The sequence below is a fragment of the Pseudopipra pipra genome, chromosome 8 (assembly GCF_036250125.1).
Source record: "Pseudopipra pipra isolate bDixPip1 chromosome 8, bDixPip1.hap1, whole genome shotgun sequence".
Taxonomy (NCBI): domain Eukaryota; kingdom Metazoa; phylum Chordata; class Aves; order Passeriformes; family Pipridae; genus Pseudopipra; species Pseudopipra pipra.
The window spans coordinates 10,000,812-10,023,747 of NC_087556.1; the positions used below are offsets into that span (position 1 = coordinate 10,000,812).

General features: G+C 39.6%; 2 protein-coding genes across 5 annotated transcripts in view; both read right to left on the reverse strand.

Annotated features, from left to right (window-relative positions):
* The window catches only part of CDHR1 (cadherin related family member 1), a 72,511-nt gene extending 62,726 nt beyond the window's left edge, over positions 1–9,785 (reverse strand). Inside the window, exon 1 of the mRNA XM_064662512.1 lies at positions 1,719–9,785. The gene's annotated coding sequence lies outside the window, so the exon portion shown is untranslated. The remainder of the gene's footprint in view (positions 1–1,718) is intronic.
* Positions 9,786–11,381: 1,596 nt separating this feature from the next.
* GHITM (growth hormone inducible transmembrane protein) lies at positions 11,382–22,657 on the reverse strand. 4 transcript variants are annotated; one of them, XM_064662513.1, is made up of 9 exons: positions 22,539–22,657; positions 20,991–21,150; positions 19,364–19,463; positions 18,041–18,152; positions 16,564–16,705; positions 15,362–15,470; positions 14,141–14,329; positions 13,403–13,574; positions 11,382–12,602 (listed from the first exon to the last, which is right to left on the reverse strand). In XM_064662513.1, exons 2-9 carry the CDS (start codon positions 21,117–21,119, stop codon positions 12,515–12,517), a joined length of 1,041 nt encoding a protein of 346 aa, XP_064518583.1. In that variant the 5' UTR covers positions 21,120–21,150; positions 22,539–22,657; the 3' UTR covers positions 11,382–12,514. The 4 variants fall into 4 exon arrangements, with proteins under 4 accessions (XP_064518583.1, XP_064518587.1, XP_064518584.1 ...); XM_064662517.1 differs by lacking the exon at positions 22,539–22,657 and adding an exon at positions 22,409–22,519; XM_064662514.1 differs by lacking the exon at positions 22,539–22,657 and adding an exon at positions 22,225–22,518.
* Between the last annotated feature and the right edge of the window lie 279 nt (positions 22,658–22,936).

Consider the following 22,936-nt stretch of genomic DNA (forward strand, 5'->3'; position numbering starts at 1 on the left):
ATGAAAAATACATTCATCTTGCACACCCAGGTACTTCTACTTGTGCATCAGGGCTTACAGATAAGGAACAGTGTCCTTTGTACTCTTCCTCCCACCTTCTGCCTTAATGAAGCACCAAACCCTTAGGGTGCACATCGACAAAAGGGGAACATTATCACAGGATCTTGCATGTATTCATTTGCATTTTATTGGTATTGCTCTCTCTCCTGTCCTTCCTGGACAGGCTTCTTTATGGTCCTGAACACACATCTAGAAGTTCTTCAACATCCTTTGCACTGTTCCTTGTTTTCCTCAAGGGGCATGGAGAACCTGAATAAACAGAAGCAGAAAAGGCAAAGGGAACAGAAGGACTTCAAGTACCACCACTCTGGCAAACAGCTCTACCATTCAGAGCAGACTCCAGTAAGTGAGAAAACTGGGCAGCTGATTTAACCAATTAGAAAGACAACTTCCATATGTTTCTCCATGCTCATATTTACACATAAAATGATTCTTACAAGGTTTCTAGAAAATATCAGGCATAGCAAGTCTGCTGCTCCTGACCTTTGAACATTTAGCTTATTTGTTTTTCCTTATCTCTTATTCATTCTCTACATCTTGTATAAAATACACACTGTGAAGAACCATGGTAGGTCTGAGAGATTTACAATGTCAAACATCAAATCTGCACAGGTAACTCTAGAAGTTACACCTTTCAATTTAGAATTTCTACTGAACTGTCCTCCTGAAAACACAGAATGACATCTCCAGAGATGTGGCTACAGAAAGATGGAAAATCCTCTGTTTTTAAGATTTCAGCTGCTCTCTGAATTTGGAATACTGCAAAATGGTAACTAGGTGCCACAATGTAATGCAACAATTAAAGTGTGGAATATCAGTGGTAAAAAAAGCCCCAACCAACAAAAAAACAAAGGGAAAAAAAGTCAAGATGGATTGAAGGTCAGAAGAGCTACTTTCACCTATTTAACTGTTTTATAAAGAACTTCTCATTTACTCCAGTTCTAGTGACCTGACCAATTCATGTTCCCTTGTTTCATAAGGGTAGAAACTTTTCCCATTAACACATTTCCCACTATTCAGAAAATACATTATTTTTACATTGGCAGATGGTTATCTCCTGGAAAAATGTAACAGGAATTTTTTTCAGAGGAGTGGGTTTCAGAACACAGATTAAAGTAAAGGTTAATCACACTATACTACAAGCAACAGGTAATAACAGAGGAAACACTATAGTACAAACCAAAGCACTGATATGCAACCACATTCTGCAGTCAAAGCCCTTTCCTAAATTCAATCCTCCTTTTCTGTCAAGCTCTGTTTGTTTCCTTTAATTAAAAACAATATAGAGAATAAGCATTTTATATCAAAAAAGGAACGAACAGGAAAAGAGACAGTTGTGTTAGAAGAATATATACTGTACCTTCTGCAGCAAAGGCACTGAGGCACAGGAGACATACAAACAAAAAGCCACAAAGTGCCAGGATCTTCATCCTTCTGACTGGTCACAAGATGTTTTCAAGGAGGCTGAAGGAGTGTTCTAGTCTCCTTTGGCACAACTATACCTTTTTATAAGGTAGAGCAAAAGGAATGCTCTGTTCAGAATGGGTGGAGATTTGGCCTTTGTATTGGACTTCAACAGATGAAAAAAAAACAGCCCTTCCTATTACGAGAAGCAGTTTACTCAAAATCAGGCAGCAATTGGCTGCATAGTGTCCTACCAGTTAAACAGGAGCAGCTGCTGTGGAATATTGGAGTATACAGGGATGCTCCCATGCAGTGCTTGTCCTGTGCTTCCCAGCAGCCTCTTTAGGTGACCCGGTGTGCTCCTCTACATGCTTGGAAGGACAGAGAGCACAGCTGAAATTAATCTGCACAGACAGTGAACTGGGCCTGAAAAGGCAAGCCAAACCCAGGGTGTTTTAATCAAAGCGATTGCCAGCGTGTTGTTAACATAATTAACAAGACAGCTGGTTAAGCAGCAGATTTCTGAGTTTATTATTAACTTCTCAGTATCTGTTATATCTAGATAATTAAGTTACAGAGACTCCAGATAACAATCAAGATTAAGAAGTCACCAAATTCAATGTGGTATCAAGGTTCACAGAGTGTGCTTTTAAAAAAAAAAAGGTCCTTCAAGCAGGGATCGACTGCAGAGCTGAGTCTTAAAAAAAGGCAAAAGTTCAGGTTTGGCAGCATCTGATTCTCACAGCTTAATCTAATGAGATTTGGGTCTCAGATAACAGACTGTGCTATGACCTATGTAGCCTTAAGAGGTGGAAGCAGTATCTACAAGCCACCTGGACTGGAATTACAGAAAGGCTTCACTCTGGTGCACATATATTGTCCTGCATTTTCAAAGGGTTCATATTTCAGGTTTGGGATTTGGCTTGTTTCTTGCACTGGATCAGCAGCCTTCCAAATTTGGTCACCCCTTTATCTACCAAATTTAGCCCTGAAAGCTTATTTCTACATTCCTACCTAGCAATATCCAAATATTGTGAAGCTTGCTAAGGCCTGACAGTCTTTTCTGTTTGCCAGGGCTGACATTAGCAAGGTTCAAGAATCAGATCACTAACAGCACTTGCTACAGACAGTATTATCTTCAAAGTGCTCTGTGAAAGCCCTGCCTCACCACTGGCACACCTCAATTGTTCAGACTGCAGTAAGGCTTTTAGTTCACATCACTGCTAAGCATCTCAGGGAGGACTTCTATAGTTCAGTCAATGCAGAGAAAAATGAATGGAGCAGAACAACAATGTTGTCTGTTTTTATGATCTCAGCCTTCTTTTGAATACTGAAACACATGGATGTAAGCCCTTTTTTTTTGTACTTATAAAATCAACATTTTTGCTGGTTAACACCCAATCAATACTTTAATTTGTAGAGAAATTCTATATTTCCCTTTAAAAGGAAAACAATCATTAGTATTACCAAACTAGATTTTGCCAGTTGTTTGATAAAAATATAGTTACATAAAACATATAAACTAGAACTAGTTAAGTAAACTAGAAGCATAATATTTGACATTAAAATAAAAGGGACTTGCCATTAACCGAATAAAAATTTACAGCTTCAGTGTACCAACAGAAACATTACATTGCTTTGGATGAACTCTAAATGGAGAAGAAAGTTTGGCCCAAAGAGCTTTGAGCACATGGTGAAATCTAAGCTGGTAACAGCAGAACCTCTTCAGCCTGGCTTGCCTGAAAAAATCTTTTCCATCCCATCACCAACACTTTTCATATTAGCAGACCATGGCTAAAATTTACTGAAGAATTTAAAACTTGCAGTTGTACTAGGTACATGGCACAGGCTAAATGGTAATTCAGTGTCAGCAAAGCTACTGCAAAACACGAGAAGGAAAGGTATAGGCAGGCAAGTTGTGTGGAATGACTAGTACAGCATGCAGCCCTGGAAATCCTCTTTTTACTGGTGACTAAAAAAGATAGATAAAGACAGTTTTCTGCTGGTTTTGTTACATCTTATTTTTTCAAATAACCAGTGAGAGATTTCGAGCAATGCACGGATAGGGGAGAATAAGTAGACACGATCTTTTTCAAGAAAAAAAAAACCAACCCAACTTAAAACTGTGTGCTAAAATGGAGCTGGAAAATTCCATGGACTACTCAGCCTACTCACAAAAGTCTGCAGAAGATCTGCAATATCAATAAGGCATATGAAAGGGTTGGTTGGAGAGTCATTTTTCTGCAACATTCAATCAGGCTGTCTGAATAGTGGTAGCACTGAAGCAAGTATCTTGGTGACTACAGTATTTTATCTCCATTACACTTTCTGAGAAAGTTCTAGGCAAGCTCATGATGACACTACACAATACAGGACAATAATTATCATTGAAGAGGGCGTCTAGATATAAGCAGTTAATAGAGATTCTCAGTATGGCTGTGATAATTAAGATAGTAAAAAATTGTATATTCCTAATTCCACAGAACTCAACCCATTGCACATTTAAATCTTGAAACAAATATCACTTAAATCTTGAAGTCTTTAATTGTTCTACATATTTTAGCAATTAAGAAATTAACAAGACCAAAATTCAGGATATTGTTGTAAAGTCAGACTTTTTCTACCAAGCTGACTGTAAGCCAAATTCTTCATTATGGAGGGATTTGGGTGTTGCTTTACTGACAAGTCTATTTTGTGGCTTCAAATAACCATATATAAGTAACAACCAGGTAAATGGAATGTTTTAATAGTAACTCAGAACTAAAAACCTGATTTGTAATCAAATTCACAGTCTCTCCAGTGATAAATGGTTAAAGCTTTCATGAATGAACAGCTGTGTGGGGCTAAATTGTCAGCTGGGGTTAAACCACAACAATAGCTAAATAATTTTTTATGTCTTTTTAGCATTTACTAGAACCATCAACTTCTCTTGCTGGGGGCATGATATGAAATAAAAAATGAATATAGAAGAGAAAGGTAACCAGGTAAGATGGGAGATGATTTGCGTGACAGAATTTCATCACATGATGGCTACTGATATTTCCAGCCATGCTCATTTAAGCAAAAATGCTGGAATGTTAAATGCACTACAGGTGCAGCCAACGCCTACCTCAAAAAAGCAAAACGTCTTTCTTCTGAGGTATTTGCAACATAATATTGGCAACAGAAGTGTTTACAGAGACTTGTTTTTATAAAGGTACACATCTGCACTGTAACTTTACCAATAATCCCAAACAAGAGAGCAGCACGTGCTACCTAAATGCCCCACATGTTGGAAGAGACAGGCTGCTACTTGGTCTCCTCTGTTACAACAATCCAAGCCTTCCAGCTACTATGATGGGAAATGAGGCAAACCTGTACACTCATCACTGCACACCCAAAATCCCCACAGAGGGGTTTGATAGGAACAAGAACAGGTACCCATTTTTTTCAAGGAGAGCATCCTTTGAGAGCTTGTGCTGGCTTGCCATCAGGCTGCTCTTGGAATGCAAACAGAAAATTTCAAAACTTTCTACAACTAAAATACTGTATAGATTTATCGACAGAACTTACTGGGGTGATGATATTGTAAACATTTTTCTTCATCAATTGAGAGGTCTAATTGTAAACCTTGAGAGATTCTTTTGAGTAGGTATTAGACTCCGTTCAGTATGTCTTGCTTAGCAGTTTTAGGAGCAAATATACTTGAGAGGGTTTTTTTTCTCCTAAACTGAATATTTTCAGAAGGAATTTAGGTGCTTTATATCTTAAGTTTCAGATAGTAAAAGATGATCGATACTGTGGTTAGACTTTCTAATTCTTAATGCCCTGTTTCTTGTGCTTCTGTAAATGTTAATGTTACAGGAAATGTTAAGCAAACTGAAAATGGAAGACTAGAAGCAATAAACCAGCATCATCTTCAGTCTTGTCCAGTAAGAAGAGTTTTTAGCAAATAAGGTCACAGAATATACAAAATAGTAGGACAGAATTGTGTAAAGGGAGTGGCTGGAGACAGGAGATGGAATGAAAACCCAGATTGCTATGTAGCCCACTAACCTGTGACTTTAAAGTTTGTCAGCTGGAAGTTTGAGGCATTTGTACAATAGTCTCCTTTAAGGCACTAATTTTATGAAAGGAGAAGCAGCTGTTGTACTTCTTTGTGGTTGAAAAAAGGTTGTTGCCGCTGTCCCAGGTGAGGTGGGAAGAAAATTGAGCGCAGAGGTATTTCTGAATCATCCAGGGAAATGAGGAATGCATTCTGAGATTTGCATTATGTCCACATTAATACTTCATGTTCAAAAGCCACAAAGAATGTCTCAAAATCTTGAAGAAGGTAGTTTGAGTTCTTAATGTTAAACTCAGGCATGATCCAGAGTGTCTCTCTGTGCTCGCTAAAAAGAAACTAGATAAGCTCTTAAATTTGCAATCTTCATAGCGTCATTACTTCTAGAAGTGGTATGCTAATATAAGATTCATTAATATTTTTTAAAGGTCATGCCATTCTAAGAAGAATCTGCATTTTGTATATGAAAATTTCTTCTAAGAAGGTTGAAGCAGCTGTTTGTGCCATACGGAGAATAAAACAGTTGGAGCAAATGGTCTTGTTAGAGATAAATGAAACTAAGTTTTGAGCTGCGAGAAGGCAGGGAGCAATTAAGAACTTTCAAAATACAAAATTAATTAATTTAGTTCAACATAGACAAGTTATGGTGAAGCAACACAGTATGTGCTGGCCTCTGTTTTTGAAGAAGGGAACACAGCAGAACTGCAGGCTGTAGTAGTAGTTACTAGAAGCAGTAATGACAGCGTCTGGGATATAGTAGCTAACAAAGATCGGAATGAAGAGCAAAACTGAGGTTATCATTTATCCTAGCAGTTTGTGTTGAGCTGATTATCACTTCAGAGACTGTCCTGGAGCAGGGTTTAAAGCATCTTTGACAGAGCTTTTTCAACTAGTGTCCTGCCACTCCTCAGCTTGTGCCCTCCAGGTGAAGCCTCTGCAGAGCTGGTGTGTCTGTGAGTCTCAGGTGTGATGTTCATGGTCTCTGAGCTCTGTGTGTTCACTCCAGTCTCTTCACAGGTCACTCTCCTAGATAGCTCTATTACAGTGGAATTTGTAGCTCTATTTACTTTGCTTGTTTTTAACTTTCCTCCTGTAGGCAACGTGGTGAAGATGGAACAACAGATGCTTCCCCTTTCCCCATTTTCTTAACGTGTTCTCTCTAGATTTTTTCTCTAGGTTTTCAAGGCCTTAGATGTGACTGGTTTACCTGGTAGCTGTAGGCTTCTAAACAGCACACTGAAACGAGCCAGGGGTTCAGTACAACATCTACATTGGATGCACTGTTCAGTGTGTACACATGATGGAAACATTTTCTTCTTGTGGTAGTGCAGTCCTCTCTAGTTCAAGCAAGATGTGATTTAAGAGACTGTTTTTGACAGCTAATCCGCCAGAGCTCACACCTTTCTGATGGAGTGATGAGAGGAGCTGTGTAAACTTCTTGTTACGGAGGCAGATCTGTTCCCACTGTGTGTCACTTCTTCCCCCAGAAGAGGGAAAAAACAGGCACCTAAACAGGGAGGGTTATCCCTCTTGCAATTTACCATGGCTCTAAAAGACCCGTCCTTATTTCACTCAGGACTTCTTTGTTGCTTTTTCTTTCAGAAAGATGATAGAAGAATACAAAGACTGTTAGGTCTTTTGTACAAAGTTACTAGTCTGGTTGCCCAGTGCTTAGTTCCAGAAAACTTAGTAAGAGGAAACAAGGTGATAAAATGACAAATGTCTGGGCAGGCATCTCAGTCTTCTTTTTCCTGAATAGATAACGTGTTTAATTCAGCTGCAAGCCTCCAAAACAGAAAACACTGTGCAGCTGTCAGCCTCTAGGGCTTTTGGAAAGATTTTGCAATTGATCTGCATATTGATCTCTTTCTTAAAAACATAGATTAAACCCAATCTCTGCTGATCTGACAGGAAGTGGTTGCAGGGATAGCAGAGCAATTTTGTCCTGAGTGGGGACAGATGGTGTTACTTGGCCACTGTCACCGTTTCCTGGTTCTTCTATACATTGTGGATATGCTGATCATCTAACACAACCAAAATTGGTTGGTAATATGAAGTCCAGAACTTGAACTAAGGCATTTAGAGGCTAAAGATGTTTGCATTTCTATAATGGTATGAATTTCAACTTCTCTTCTTCCTGCCACCTCCCAGAGAAAGGCATTTGAGGAGAATGTTCCATCCGTGAGTTAGTGTCAGCTACTTGTGTCAGCTTTCTCTAAATGAAACTGTGATAACTAAAAATCCACTTTCAGACATGATCAGCAGCAGAAGGGAGAATGTAATTATGTAACACATAACTTATTACAAGATTACTCATTCACACAAAAAACCTCAAACACCACCACTACCTTTCAGTCAAAGCTTAGCCTCCTATGTACAAGTTCATAAAAGAAATGCCTCACAGCAGTACTAAAGATTTGTTCAGAAGCTTAATGATGTCTGGAAGAACAGACCACATGGTGTCAAAACTGAGTGAAGGAATTAATGATGACAGGATGTCTATCTGGACCTATTCCTACTCATCATTGGCAAAGTAGAGGTTGTTAGATCTAAAAGTCATCGGTCAGACATGTTAGGCAGTGTGAACGAGACATTTGTGTTTCTAGAGTGTGTCAGTTCCATGTGATGTGCTCAGAAAGCTTTCTTGCTTGGTAAAGTGAGGTGGGCAAATGCTGGGTTAGTGCCTGATCTGAGAGCTTGTGCCAGGAGGTTATGAGCCTTTGCAGCAGCTGCCCTTCCAGTGCCAGATTACCGGTCTGAACAGCATCCTCATGACAGGTTGCCACAGATTGATGTATTGTTTCCTGTGTTGTAAGAATCTGTCTCTACGTCATTACAATTACCAAAAGTCACTGAGATGGCTGAATATTGAAACAGAAATCCAATTCTTACCTAAATACTAAGTAGATACATTTAAATGCATTCCTCTTTGTTTTCTAAATGGTCCATTTCAAATTTTGAAATGAACTTACAGCAACCATTTCTAAATTCTATGTTTGCTATAAACTGAAGTTCAGATCAAAAAGATGCTACGCTACTTAGTTATTTTCAAATATTGAAGAGGTAAAAAATTGTTCTGCTCTTTAATGACAGCAAGAAAAGGGAGGAAACACCTTTGTCTTTTGAGTCCAATTCAAACTGTATAAAGACACCAGGCTGCTGTGTTACTGTGTTATAGGTGAACTATTATACAGGTTTCAAGAAGATCAGTGCACATTACCTCACAGCTGCCAGCAGCATCAGAGGTGGCGCAAGCCAGATGAAAACTGCAAAGCTAATTACACTAAATAGTTTCATAAGGTGAGATCTAAATTTCATCTTGCATTCTGCTGTGCAAACTGAAAACATGTACGTCAGTCAGATCTGGCCTTCTTACCTATATTAGCTGAATGAAGAACACTTTCTTAGGTAAACATCTGATTTATATGCTTGCTAAAGTCAATGATTAAAATTATGCAGTTGGTTATTTAGATCATGATTTAAAGCAGAATTATTTGAAACATCATACAAACCCTCAGAAACTGGTTATAGCCAATATTTAGGATCAGATTATAATCAGCAGGCTCAACATTACACTTACGTCTTTAATGTTCTTTGGCACACATAATAAGGAATTCCTGTAAAAGGTGGGGAATTTTTAGCCAAACTCTGTTTACACATCATTGAGTCATGACTGGACCTGCCAAAACTCCCACAGAATTTTATGATGCTAAGTAGGTGATGCCAGTTGTTATTTCATATACATATAAGTAACAATACAGAAGCTCTGGCTGTAGCAAAGGTTTTAGATTTTCATCCCCCATCAGATCAGAGCTGCCCTAATTAAGGTAAATCTTAATTTTTGACTTAGGACTTCAAATGTAAATGAACAACTCTTAATCTTGTTTTTCCCTTTTTGGAGACCCACATTAGGCATCAGTAGGAAAATACGTTAGTGCTGTAATCCCATCCACAGAAGTCATAGAATCACAGAATCAGCCAGGTTGGAAAGGCCCTCTGAGATCATCAAGTCCAACCCTTTTTTTTGGAAATCCAGTCTGGGTTTCCCCCCATTCTGTACTCCAGCCAAAATCCAGCCCGGGTTTTCCCCCATTCTATACTCCAGTCAAAATCCAGCCCGGGTTTTCCCCCATTCTATACTCCAGTCAAAATCCAGCCCGGGTTTTCCCCATCCCGTACTCTGGAAAAATCCAGTCCGAGATTTCCCCAATTCCCTACTCCGGCCAAAACCCAGCCCGGGTTTTCCCCCATGCCGTACTCCAGAAAAATCCAGTCCAGGTTTTCCTCCCACCCCCCCAAAGCGGCCCCGGGATGCCCCGACAGAGGCACCAAGGTGTGAACCCCCCAAGGTGACACCAGAACAGTGTTTTATTTATTGTAACAAACACGGAGGATCATGATGGAGTGAATTACTTCCAAAAAATCAGCCATAACCCTTGTAACTACACAAGCATGCAAGGAGTAAATGCAGTACAGCAGCGTGCATCAGGCACTGGTGTCCATCTCACGCTAGTGTGAAGCAGCCACGTTATTGTATCCGTTTCAGAATGTAATGGGGATGCAGAAACAGGTGTGATGGCTTTTAAGAGAGCCCTAGAGAAATGTTCTACAAAGGGTAGATCAGTGAAGCAGTACAGCACAAATTTATTGCTGTCTCAGACTGCTACTCAGTCTACAGCTCAAAGATGTCGAGGGAGCTGGTTTTGTAAAGATAGTTCCATATAAATGTTTCATTAGCAGTACATACCTCCTCAACACGTTGGCTAAAGGACAAATTAAACAGCAACAAGGAAGTCAAAACTTATTTGTCTTCTAAGAGACAAGTATCTATATCCTAAATGAAACAAGTGATCTTACCAAAGGGCAGCTGAAGATTAGAGATTTGGAAACTTCCTCCATGGGTTCCTATCACCTGGGATGTTTATGTATTTTATCTCGTGATTATGTGTATCCAAAACACACAAAACTCCCCAGAGAGTTGGGAGCAGAACCTGGGACTTTCTCTTGCTCAGACATCACTGGGCAATAAATTGAAGGACTTCCACAAGCTCTCCATGAACTTCTCCTGAGACACCAGAATGCCCAGTGAGCATAGCTCCTTTTCCCAGAGCTTAGAATTAGCTGGAGGTTAAAAGTCCTGCTACAGGTGAAGAACTGACTGTGATTCCTCTCAAAGACAAGTGGTAATTATATTCCACACATCCTGGGGAAGTGCTCAGCCAAAGAGTTATTGTACAAAAACACTGCAGCAGCAATGCTTCCTCTGGCTGCATTTCAGAAGGGATAAAGCAGCAACTTCCCACTTGTTCAGAACTCTTTCTAGCTTTGTTTTCAAAATAAAATCTAATCCCAATGTTCCAAGAGTCCTAAAATTCCTGGATTAAATTTTATTTGGACCCTCAAAGTCTTATACCAAACAATAGGTCCCTTAGGTCTAATCCCTTACATATCAGCCTGTGAAAAAAATAAAAATACTATGCAATATGCTATGAAAAACAAATTTATCACCTGTAAGCAAAAGTTTGACTGGGCTAAGTAGAACTCCCAACCTAGTCCAGAAAGAGAGATGAAACAAGTGGTCTTATTTAGTGCTCAGAACTAGTTACATTTTACTGTTTATTCACACGTCTGATTCTGGACCAAGGTATGATCACAGAATCAAGTCACACCTCTTCAGAAGACATCAGGGAAACATCCCCAAAAGATGCTCGCCAGCAAAACTGTAAACTATCTTTGCACATTTTTATCTAGAGGAATATACCCTCTCTTACAAAGGAAATTGTAACCATAACAAAACAAAACAAAAAAATCACCATGTTATTAGTGCAGGGGTACTAAAATATTTGTTAACACAGCGAAAGTGAGAATAGTCAACTTGTGAGGCTAGAATTTTATTGTTCATAGGTCAATAGATAAACATAGCATATTTACCAGAAACTGAAAATCTGAGCTGTTGACATTAGGTCGAAACTTTCTTGGCCCAAGAACTCACCTTTTATTCCAACATATAGAGTTTGTGAAGTATAAATTTCTTACTATTAAATCAATTTCACTATTAGGGAACTTTTCTTTTAGACCAAGTTATACATCCCAATTTGGAGAAGAGGTAAACAGACTAATGCAAACACCAGTATGGTAAATTCAAGATATTGGGGTTTCCAGCATGCCATCCCCAATTCCCTCTTTCTGTGCCAATTGTACAAGGTTCCAAGAGATGAGCACGAAGGACAACCTTCATCTGCAGTACAGAAATACAGTCACCAGAAGAAAGACACAGGTATATTGCCATTCAATGATTTTATAAATCTATAACAAAATAACCTAGCTATTATATCCAGTCAGCATTAAAGCAAGGAATTCTCATGTTTACTCCAGAAAGAGACTGAAGTTCATATGGGACAAACATTGCATAGTTTTCACATCTTGTCTCCTTTACACTTTTTGGTCACCTCACCTGTCAAATCCAACACATTTCTGACAACTGCTTAAACCTTTCTGAAATTTCTGCCCAGGTCGAAGTCATTACTGCATTTAGTGCCATATATAATTTATTCAGTTTTTCTTAAGATGTCACTGAAATAAAATTATGTAATCTTAACTGAAAATTGATGCATCTAAGCAGCATTTCATGAAGTAGGTTGTGTCCCTACCTGCATATGGGATACCAGTTCAGGAGTTACTTCCTTTACTATGCAGTCACAGTAAAAGAAAGTAAGTAAAAGCTGAACTGCCATCAAACCCATTAAAAAGCAGGTAAGACTGTTTATATATTAAAAATAATTTACTTTCACAAAATAATGTACAATTAGAAGCAGTTTGCACTATTTTAAACACAGAGCTGGAAAGTGTTTGAAGAAAAACTATTAAGTCTGAATCACATTGCACTGAAACAATATGCTGAAATGCTTTAAAATTCTCACTTGGAGCAATACTGCTTTAAACCATGAATATTTATTCAGTATGTGCACTCGGTACGCTGTCAAGACAGTTGTAAAGAAGAGTCTCAGTTTACTTTTTCCTGACACCTCCACCACCTGCAAGCATGGTGGCCACCCGAATAAAGATGTTCAGTGTATCGGTGTAGATACCCATGCATCTAGGAAACAAGAAATCAAAGTTAATATTGTTGAACAGAAATAGTATTATTTGGCATTTCACACCATTATACTTCATTTAAAAAGCCTTCATGAAGCATCTGTAACAAAACCCAACTATGATTGTCCTCAATGCTTGATACGTCAAAAAACACCCCTGCTTTTGCTCTACCACCTCTGCCAGCAAGAACTACTTACAGAAGTCCTAACAGACAGTATACTGTCCTCCTACAGGAGTATACTGTACTTTGATCTGTTTATCTTCTACTTTAATTAGAAGAAAATAGAACCAAGGAGGTAAAGAATTCATCTAAGATCAGACAGACATTTACAAAGAAGTTACTTGTTAGTCACATTCGTTCTTTACTGAATCAATTAATGCTTTCTTCCCTATCACACCATTGCAGCTTTTTTATTTAGTGACAAAGACTATTACGTATTTAATGCCTATAGAAAGGTTAACATTTTTTGTATCAGCTAATACTGACAGATATTTTCAGAAAGCAGCTATAAATTCTCTCAGCAATGCTTTAGAAAACAAAAATACTTTTCAGAACGTACTACTGGAGGCATGTGACATCACACATTCAATACTGTTTCTCACAACTCAGACAGATGCTTTCAGCTTTAACTTCACTATCTGTCTTCTCACTGTTATTTTTAAAACCTGTGATCTTTCACGCTTAACAGCAGTACACTTGAACAATAAACGAAAGGCTATTTTTACAGTATACTTCAATATAGCTTGGGGCAAATTCTTACACAGACACTGAGATCAGCTTTGCTAACACAGAACACTTACGCATTGATTGGGTCGTATTTGGTTACTCCGTAATAGGGAAGAGTTTCCGCACGCTTGACCACAAGCTGTGTATCGTAGAGCAGGAACATGCCAAAGAGCACCAACCCACCATAAACGGCTACGGAATACAAGCCGGCACCAAAAGCAGAAGTAGGAGGCAAGAACATGGATCCTGGAGAGGAATGTACAATAGTGTCAAAGAAAACTGTGTATCTACTACTCTCAGTTAGGTCAAACTTCAGTTACTGTAACACATGTTTTTTCAGCAAGTATTCAATTCTCCATTTGTGGTGCAGTTTTGATACCAAGAGCTTTAATACACACACTCTGAAGATGTCACATATACAACCAGGAATTTTGAACACCCTAGGGAACTGTGTATTTTTCTCATGTGAAGGTACTTCTCTTCCTATGACTATAATAATGCCTAGAAACACAAAGAAGAACAAGGGGATTGAGAACTAAGATCACATTCACTGTCTTCCCCACTCACCGGCAGTAACTAAAAATATAAGCCACCACTAGTGGGTGTTTGTCAGACTAACATTTCCCAGAACTGTACCTTCACATTTGTTTTCAAGAACAAATATAACAGTAGTTTCTGCTGTGCTAGAGTTGCCAGGGCTATATAAGGCAAATCTTAACTGGACAGACCAGCCTGCAACTCAATGTGAGCTGCACCTCAGTAGCTTAAGTTCATAACCTACTTTATATGACAATATTAAAACAGTATTTTACCAATGGAAGAGGCAAGAACAAAGCCTAAGCCTAGGCCAAGTGGTCCTCCCATGTTCAGGAATTTTTCACTTGGAGCACACATGGCCACAGTTGAGAGCCCTCCGACGATTCCAGTGGTGTACCAGGCAGCTCTGACCAGCAAGGGACCACCCAGGAAGGCTAGAGGAGCCACCACTGCCCCCATGACACCTACCCAAAGTAAAACAAAACACACGTAAGGTTTGGAACATCACATCTCAAAAAAATTGATTTTTTCCCCCTCCATTCAGATGGCATGGCTCAATCTAATCCACTCACACAACAAAATATCAATGTACTTGACTGTGCACTTATCTAGAAGGGAGCACGACAAATTAGCAACCTTAAATTCCATGACCTACTTTTATCTAGCTCTGGAGAGTACTTCAGGGAGCTGGTCTTTGGAAAAAAGACTAACAAAAGTCAACATACTGATCGGTTCAAAACAGAGCTGGTAAGAGATACATGGCATGGACTAATCAACTACATAATAGCATTAGGAACATGTGACACTGAAAAGCAGCACAGATGTCTGGTACAATTATCAGTTAGGCAAATAAGTCAGATTTTTTGCTAGTCTTGTATGAAACTTCTCTAGTTAATTATTATCATATTAGGTTGTTTAACATAATAACAATCGCTACAATAAACATAACTTCTTGGTAGAGAAGCTCTGGAGAGGCAAGTATGATTCTAATGTCCAGCATCCATGTGGCTTTGCTGAACCATAAAATATTTCTGTCAAAACAGTTTTGAAAAATGATAGCCACTGTTATTTGAAGTAGGTATTCTTAGTGAGAAACTGATCTGTACTCACAGCTTAAATACCTGATGGACACATACCTCAGTAGTAAACTAATACTGAAATGGTTAGCATAGGCAAGAGTGCTTACAGAAGCTACAGTAGCAGAAAGCAGTCACAAAACCAAAGAGCTACAAAACCAGTTAGTTCTATCCCATGTCATATATGTATCTCAAGTTTAACTTGAGCCTGACTTCTTCTAGAAAATTATGAAAAACACTAGAGTTCTGTTAAGGACACTTAGCAATTCTTCCCTGACATTCAGGAGTTCTCAATGGTCTCTGAAAAACCTTAACTCTTCTAGAGCAGTATATAAAAATTGACTTTAAAGTTTTGTTAAAGTAAGAATCTGGTCACACTGAAGCACAGACATCTCTACAACAAACATTAAAATCACAAACCTGAATGCAACATCCAAGCTGCATGTTTAGCTATTGGACTGTCTTGATAGGATATGGACCTGACCAACATTCCAGCACCAATCATAGCTGCAAAAGTCGCACCAATTGCCTGTAGAAACAGAATTACAGAGCTCAAGTTAGCATTAGGACATATGGTCTCTGTTCTAACCTCCTAGTTTAAAAGTCAGTAGTGTAATTCTAGTGAAACCAGCAACCTAATTCATAACGAGTGTTTGTCAGTTTTACTCCTGTAAGGTTACAATCAAATCTTCGTAGATCTTAATTTACAGTAATTTTCATTTTATTTTTACTCAATCTTCTAAGAATACACGTTTATTGGTTAAGCTGGCAACAATCTCAGCTGTGTAAGTAACAGAAAGAAAACACATGGTCCTGCCCCTTACTCTCATTCTCAGTAAGGTACCTGAAATGCATTAGCCTTACTTTTTTTCCTGTACATTTCTCCACCAAAGCCAATACTCAGTTCACATCTTTTGCTACCAACGACTTTTTAGCCTCACTACCTCCTCTTACTGATGATTCCATGCAGAGTCATCCAGCACCTCCCAGACTGGTCAGAAATGTACAACTTTGGTTTATCACCAAGGATGCATTATTTAATTAATCTCCTTAAGTTATGTAGGTGTTGGCATTTAACTATTATCGTTTCACTCTGCTTAACACACTGAGTATGCACTAAAGCAGACAGATTTTGTTAGTGTTTTGCCTGGATAATTTGCCCACCAGTACTGATTCAGCGTTGGCAAACAGGAGACAGCTCTCAAAGAGCTAAACAGGACAGTACAGGGAGGTGTAAGAATGGACAGAGACCTGCATTTCCATTTCCAGACAGCCATAGAAACAGTTTCATGAGCTTCAGGTAGCTATTTATAAGAGGTTCTTACTTACAGCTGGTAAGGATGACATAGCATTTTTTTTTGCTCATGTAGTTTTTCTTTGACAAAGTATCAAATTAGTATAGAAAATCCACATCAGCACGTAATTAGTCACCAAACCTTAAATCACAAAATATCATTAGGATGCCTGAAGGGTCTTTATGGATAAAGACACAAATGTAAGTGAAGTTTTGCCTTACTTTTCACCAATTAGTTTACATCTCTTTTTTTTTTTTTTTTAATATCAACCATCACATTTGAGGGTGTTTCTCAGTAAATACTTTCATTTTTAGAACATGAACTTACCAGCCAGGAGCCCCGTGTCATAAGGCTCATGAGTGCTGGAGTTCTGCTCACTGCCACAGCAGACAGTGCTGTCATGCCAACGCTTCCCGCAAAGTACATGTACGTGGACTGAATTCTCTGCTTCACATAGTCTGGCCAAATACTGAAAAATAAGCAGTCATACACAACTGTACAGTTACCAGTTTCCAAATGGAGAACAACTAAAAACACAATCAAGCTGTTAAATATATTCATAGCTATGGGTATAAGGGAGGTTTCATAACAGTGATGTGGTCTAGCAACTTCTGCCATGAGTTTACTTTGCAAGGGGGGCTGAACCTTTCAATCTCATTGGTACAGTCTAATGTAACTCTGCAGAAACACAAATACAAATAATTACAAGTTACAAATAATGCTAACTATAATTCAATTCTAAGGAGGAAGCATACAGGGGAAACTGAATAATGGATGCTTTTAACTACAGAAAAGCAGAGAATAGTACATATATAACAAACTGGTTCCAGGAAAAAGGCCTATGGAACGTGTACTGGGTATGCACCAGTGAGCACACTGCCTCCTGAGCAGCTCACAAATTGCTGAGTCACAGTGCACATGATTATCTGACACCACAAGACAAACGTCATTTTGAGAGCTCTAACAATAGTAACAGACCTAGACATGAATGAGTTTCTGCACTATCACCTGCTCACAGCATGGACAGAAAACTTTCCCTGATAATACTAAACTTAAACATAGCGCACACATTTTCTCCCATTTTACTCTTTTGACCCATTACTTCAAGGCTCATGGGTGAAAAAAAAACCAGACACAGCTTACATATGAAAAGCCTCTCACAGATACAACCAGCAAGCGTTCAGTATAAATGCAGATAGCTGCTTCCAAATACAAATGCAAAGCAAAGCAAAATGTCTCCAGCACACACTTCTCCCAAGCCCATGCTTATCACTAACCATCTTTTAAGTCTGACTGCACAGTTTTGCCATCAGTCAGGTTTTGGTTGATCAAAAAGCAATACACCAAAGTTTTAAGCAAAACATTTATTAGAGCAAGGCTTATGCTAAGACCCTGTGTTTAGTGGAGACTCTCTTTCCAACAGCTATATTAAAGTTTAATGAACAGTCTCACAGGAACACCAGACAAAGTGGTCTTAGTAATATGTTTTTTAGAAGGCCACCCTTCTAAAGTTATCTGAGGCAAACCTCATAAGACAAGTTTATATACTCTTCACAAATAAATTTCAGATTTAGCAAAACAAAGGAACTCAGATCAATATCCATTTAAGCATACTGGATAATTAAATAATTCTAGTTTTGCTTTCAGTTATATGCTTTAACAACCTGCAGAGACAGAGGCGAGGGTTTTCTGTTCAGAGCTTAAAAAAAGTGTAAGCTGTGTGCACACTGGGTGAGCAGATATGAAGGGGAGGGAGATTTGCTTAGTGCACTCTTTAATTAAAAAAGTAAGCCATCTTACTTACGCAGCCCTTTCGATAGCTCCAATCTCACTGGACATGCCCAATCCATAGTAACAGAGGGCCCCCAGGCCAACAGCAGCCCCTCCAGCAACAATAATTTTCCCCAGGCGATCAGCTGTATAAAGAAATAGAAACCCCACACTCTCATGAATGCTTTTTCTTGGATAGTTAACAACATCCTCACGTGAGTTTTGCTGTATCTGCAATAGCTGATCTGTGCTAACCTTCCTTCTTAAAGCCCACTTAACTTCAGGGCAGTGCATCACCAGTTCTCAATGAGCTACATGGGAAAAACTTGAGATTCACCTCACCAACACAATACAGCTTCACAAAAAAGTAAGAAGAATCTAGCTCATAGTGTGCCAGGTTTACTGACCTTCATCACAGTGACAGAATTTCCAACACAAAACCAGTTAACAGAGTCTCTAATGGAAGAGTTCAACTGTCAGCTGATTTTGTATACGATTTCACAATTCAACTTGCTAAAAAACAGTACAAAATCTAGATATTGGGTCCTTTCCTCTCATTCATCTGCCCTTAATGCTTGCTCCTTCAAGGGCTTTTTGGTAGCAATTATATCCACACCAGTTTGAAAAGGGATTTCCAAAGCTCATGGGTAACACCACCACTTGATTCACCATTGCTTTCTACTGCCTGATTTGTGCCACCTATCAATTACTGCTACAAGTGTAAGCCTCAATCATAAACATTGTTATAACTGGAGAACATTGTGTAACTCTAAGACTACATTACCTAATCTGTTATAGTCAAGACACTATCCAGCCAATATACATAATTCTATTTGCCAATTCAATGCAATAATTAGACATTTACAAGTCTGCTCTGTTGAACACTAAGTAAAAATCCCTTTGTAAGACACAGAAATTACAAACACTTAGATATACCAGCAAGCATAGTAAGCCAATGTCTTAGACAACTGTAACACCAAACCCACTTTTTTGCAAACTGTACACGCTGTAGAATTTTTTCCCTGTAAACAGTACACAGAGTAGAGGTAGCAAAGCAACTTTAGTTTATTTTTTGATATCTGCAAATCAAATCTCCATTAAGAGACAATAATTTCTGACTTACTAGTTGTCAAAAGCAGCTTAAAGACAAGGAATTTCTCTATACTGTGACACATTTGCAGCTTTAAACTTTACAAGGAAAGACAAGCAGAGAAACTGTCTCCAGTTTGCACTAAGCAAACTTATGTAAGAAACAATATTCTCAGTCTCTTTAATGGTTTGAATAAAACATATTCCTTTGAGAAAGTTTTCAGTTCAGGTACAAAGATACTGAGTGTTTAAAGCAGAACTACTCTACCTTTTAGTGCAGTTTCTGCAGATGGTTCAAACGCTGCTTCTTTGACTTCTTGGCCAAGTTTTCCTCGCCTTACACCTGTTCTTACTCTGGTGGCATAACACTGTTAGATTTGGAAATAGCATAAAAAAAGATGTTATGAAATAAAATACAAGACATTCTTATCAACTTACTTGCTACACTTGAAATTGTTAAATACTCTGTGCTTACCTCCCAAAGATATGATGCAACTGTGTTCAAGGGAAACAACTGAACGTTAAAGTTCAGAAACCTTTGTGAAAAACATCCACACACAATTAGAGAACCAATGCAGTGAATTTCAGAAGCTGAAGTTCTCAGACTGCATTTCATCTACTCTTGTCCCACCATACTAAATACTGCCACATGCCTTTTTTTCAAATGTAAAAACACAATCTTTACTTTATTATTTTGTAAAAAAATATTTTGCTTCCTACATTAAAATACTATTCATGTAAACACTTTAATGTAAAAAATATTCTAGCACAATATTTATACTTTACAGACATTAAATTTGGAAAAGCAACCTGAATTCTTTGCTTTCAATTCTAACCTTGATTTAGAGAACAAACCTTGAATCAAGGCCTATAAACTCAAGATTTTAAAGGCTGACAAGCTCCAAGTAACTATAGTATGCTACTCAGTGTCTTAGTTGCAAAAGCAAGACAGAATAAACTCATATTAAATTTCAAAAACAACTTTTGAAGTTTTCTTACCATTTTTTCCAGGAAATTTTAAATTAAACTTGCACCTGAGCAGCCAAGGACTCACTCAAAGCTGTGAGTTTAACACTAAAACTCGAGATCTAAAGCATTGCCAGCAGCCATCAGAGCTCTACAAGTCAGAACCTTTACCATAGCCCTTCAGTTTTGGTGTGTTTAGCAGCTAACAAAATCCTGCTCAACACTCGAAAACTCGCACACACACAAAAAGACCCAACACATCTACAAACCTGGAACACTTAAGAGGAAAACACAATGGAAGTGAAGAACTTGCCAGTGGCTCTTTCACCACAGAGGTGACAGAAGAGCAACATCCTCTTACAGTTGCTTTCTGCCTGGCTAGAAAGTATGTCTGCAACATCTCCCAATGAAGAATAAACAGACAGTGTCTCAGTATAATGACAAGTTTCTAAAGTTGCTGGTTAGATCTGTGATTGTCCTGCCATAGCTCAAAAATTGCTCTAACCTGGGCTACAGCTCTAAACACATGTTGGGACTAAAATAATTACAAAGAAAGTTTTTACTTTAATCTTATATTCAAGACTGTAACTTGGAAACAGGGAGACAGGACAAGAATTTCCGTTCCTCCCATTTTACACAGTAAGGCCTATCCATCTCTAACTGTCTCCTTTAAGTTATTTTCCCCATTAATTCCAAGAGAAAAATAAGTAATTGGAACAGAAGATATCACTTCGAATGCTTTAAAAACCCTGTGGTTGAACTGAGCAATATTCTTCCTTCAGTAAATTAGAGCAGGTAGGTACCTCAAACAAGCAGAAGACTTTTGATCATTCAAAGCAGGTACCCCATGCAAAATGATTCTTCTGGCAATACACTCAACTCTTTAAAATACCTGCCATTGGGACCATCAGAAAGAGGATTTACATTACCTGGTTAGGCTGCCACAGCCTGTAAGCTTTTATGTTGGAGTTCCTCAAGGCTGGGGAAGCCTGAGTGATAGCAGGGCGGATAGTCTGGCATGACAGTGCCCTCAGGCACACCAGCCTTGCAGCCAGCATGGTTGCTCAGATAACTTAACACACTGTGTTCCTGCAAATACACAAGAAAATACATTTTACTATTTTCTTACAAGGTTTTCAGACAAAGTGCACTTACTACTTATTCTCAACCACAATAGAAGTAGTAAAAAAAATAAAATATAAAACAAAAAAATCCCCAAATAAAAAAAAAGCCTACAGTTAAACCAGTATTATTACTATAAATACTGTAATAAGACATAGAACCTTCTTAAATGCAGTTTAACTCTGTTTCACCTGTATTTATCTCCCATTTCCATCACAGACTTCTCTCTCACAGCTTACTAAAAAACAGAGAACATACTACGTTTCATGCCATAAAATAAATCAAGACCCTTTATGTACTTACATTTAAGTTACCCTAGCAACTAACCTACACTTTGAGACATAACACTGCATGAGTACTCTGCCCTCCACATAAATGCTCAGAAAGCTGCCCCAAAGTTACTTAAACTCCATCTAAGTCTAAACCCAAATGAGTAAACAGCACAACATACGTGATGGAAAAAAGTTTTAAGAGAAACTTTAAGCTATCCTTTGAAGAATTAGTTGGTTTTGTGGGCACAGCACTCAGTCAAGGTCACAGCCCAGAACACAGGCTCAGGTCATACTGAGTACTCCTGACCAGAAAACAGGGACGCCGCTCCCGGCCAGACGGACAGACACAGCCCTTGTGTTCCGCAGGCAGTGTGAAAACCACCCCCTCACTGCCACAAACGGTGCACGTTATACACCCCCCCCTTAATTATGAATACACACAACCTCTGATATCACAGAACACCCCAACTACCAGTACCTTTTTCTCAAAGATCATACCTTACGTGTGCAGCGTGCAGTATGATCTAAGAGTATCCTAAATAAAGGCAACCTTAATAAACACGAGTGAGAACAAGCACGCACAGCACCGGACAGCTCACATTAACCACAGAGACGCGACAGTGCGAAATTAATCCTGCTGCTAGAAAGCTACTTTGCTCTGAAGCAAAGCTATGAAATCTTGCTTCCATAACGGGAAGTACTTTACGAGGCACATCCCGACCTGTCCCACCGCACCCAGACCGGGACGACAAGGCCTGCAGAAACTCACAGTGCCAACTCTGGGACCTTGGCCTTTTTTCCCCTGGAAACTGATACTTGAAGCAAGACAACCTCAAGCGCTTTACAAAGAGCAAGAGAGCTAAAACCAGAATAAAACCCCACGGACATTCTCGCGTATTAACTGGCCATAACCGGCACTAACGTAACGCAGCGCTGCGCAGGCACCGCCGCACCTCAAACCCCTCCCGGGTCCGGCGGGGCGGCGCCCGCGTCCGCCTCAGCCTGGGTGGGCCGCGGACCCTCGCCCGTTTTCGGTCCTGCCTCTCCCCCCACACCCCCGTCCCCTCCCGGCCCGTTCCGTACCTGCCCCGCCGCCTCCTACGCGCCCGCCCCGCTCCGGCCCCGCGCGACCCCGGCCCCTCGGCCCCTCGGCAGCGGAACTGACGCCAGCCCGCCCCTAGCGCTCCCTGCTCCGATTGGCTCGCCCGACCCACGTGACTCCGGAGCCCGCAGGCGCCATTGGCTGGAGGGGGCGGGGGAGGTGCCGCGCGGCGGCCATCTTTGAGGCGGCGGGGAAGGTTCTGGAAGGGCCCGGGTGGGGCCGGCGCTGCCGAGGGGCGGCCGGGCCAGCAGGGGGCGCGCGGCTGTGTGGATGTTGTACGGAGATATTAACGGGATACGGATATGTGGATATATGGATGTTATACCAATGTGACCTTTAAGTGCCAGCCCGCCCACCTCACGGCCCCCGTGTCACCTCT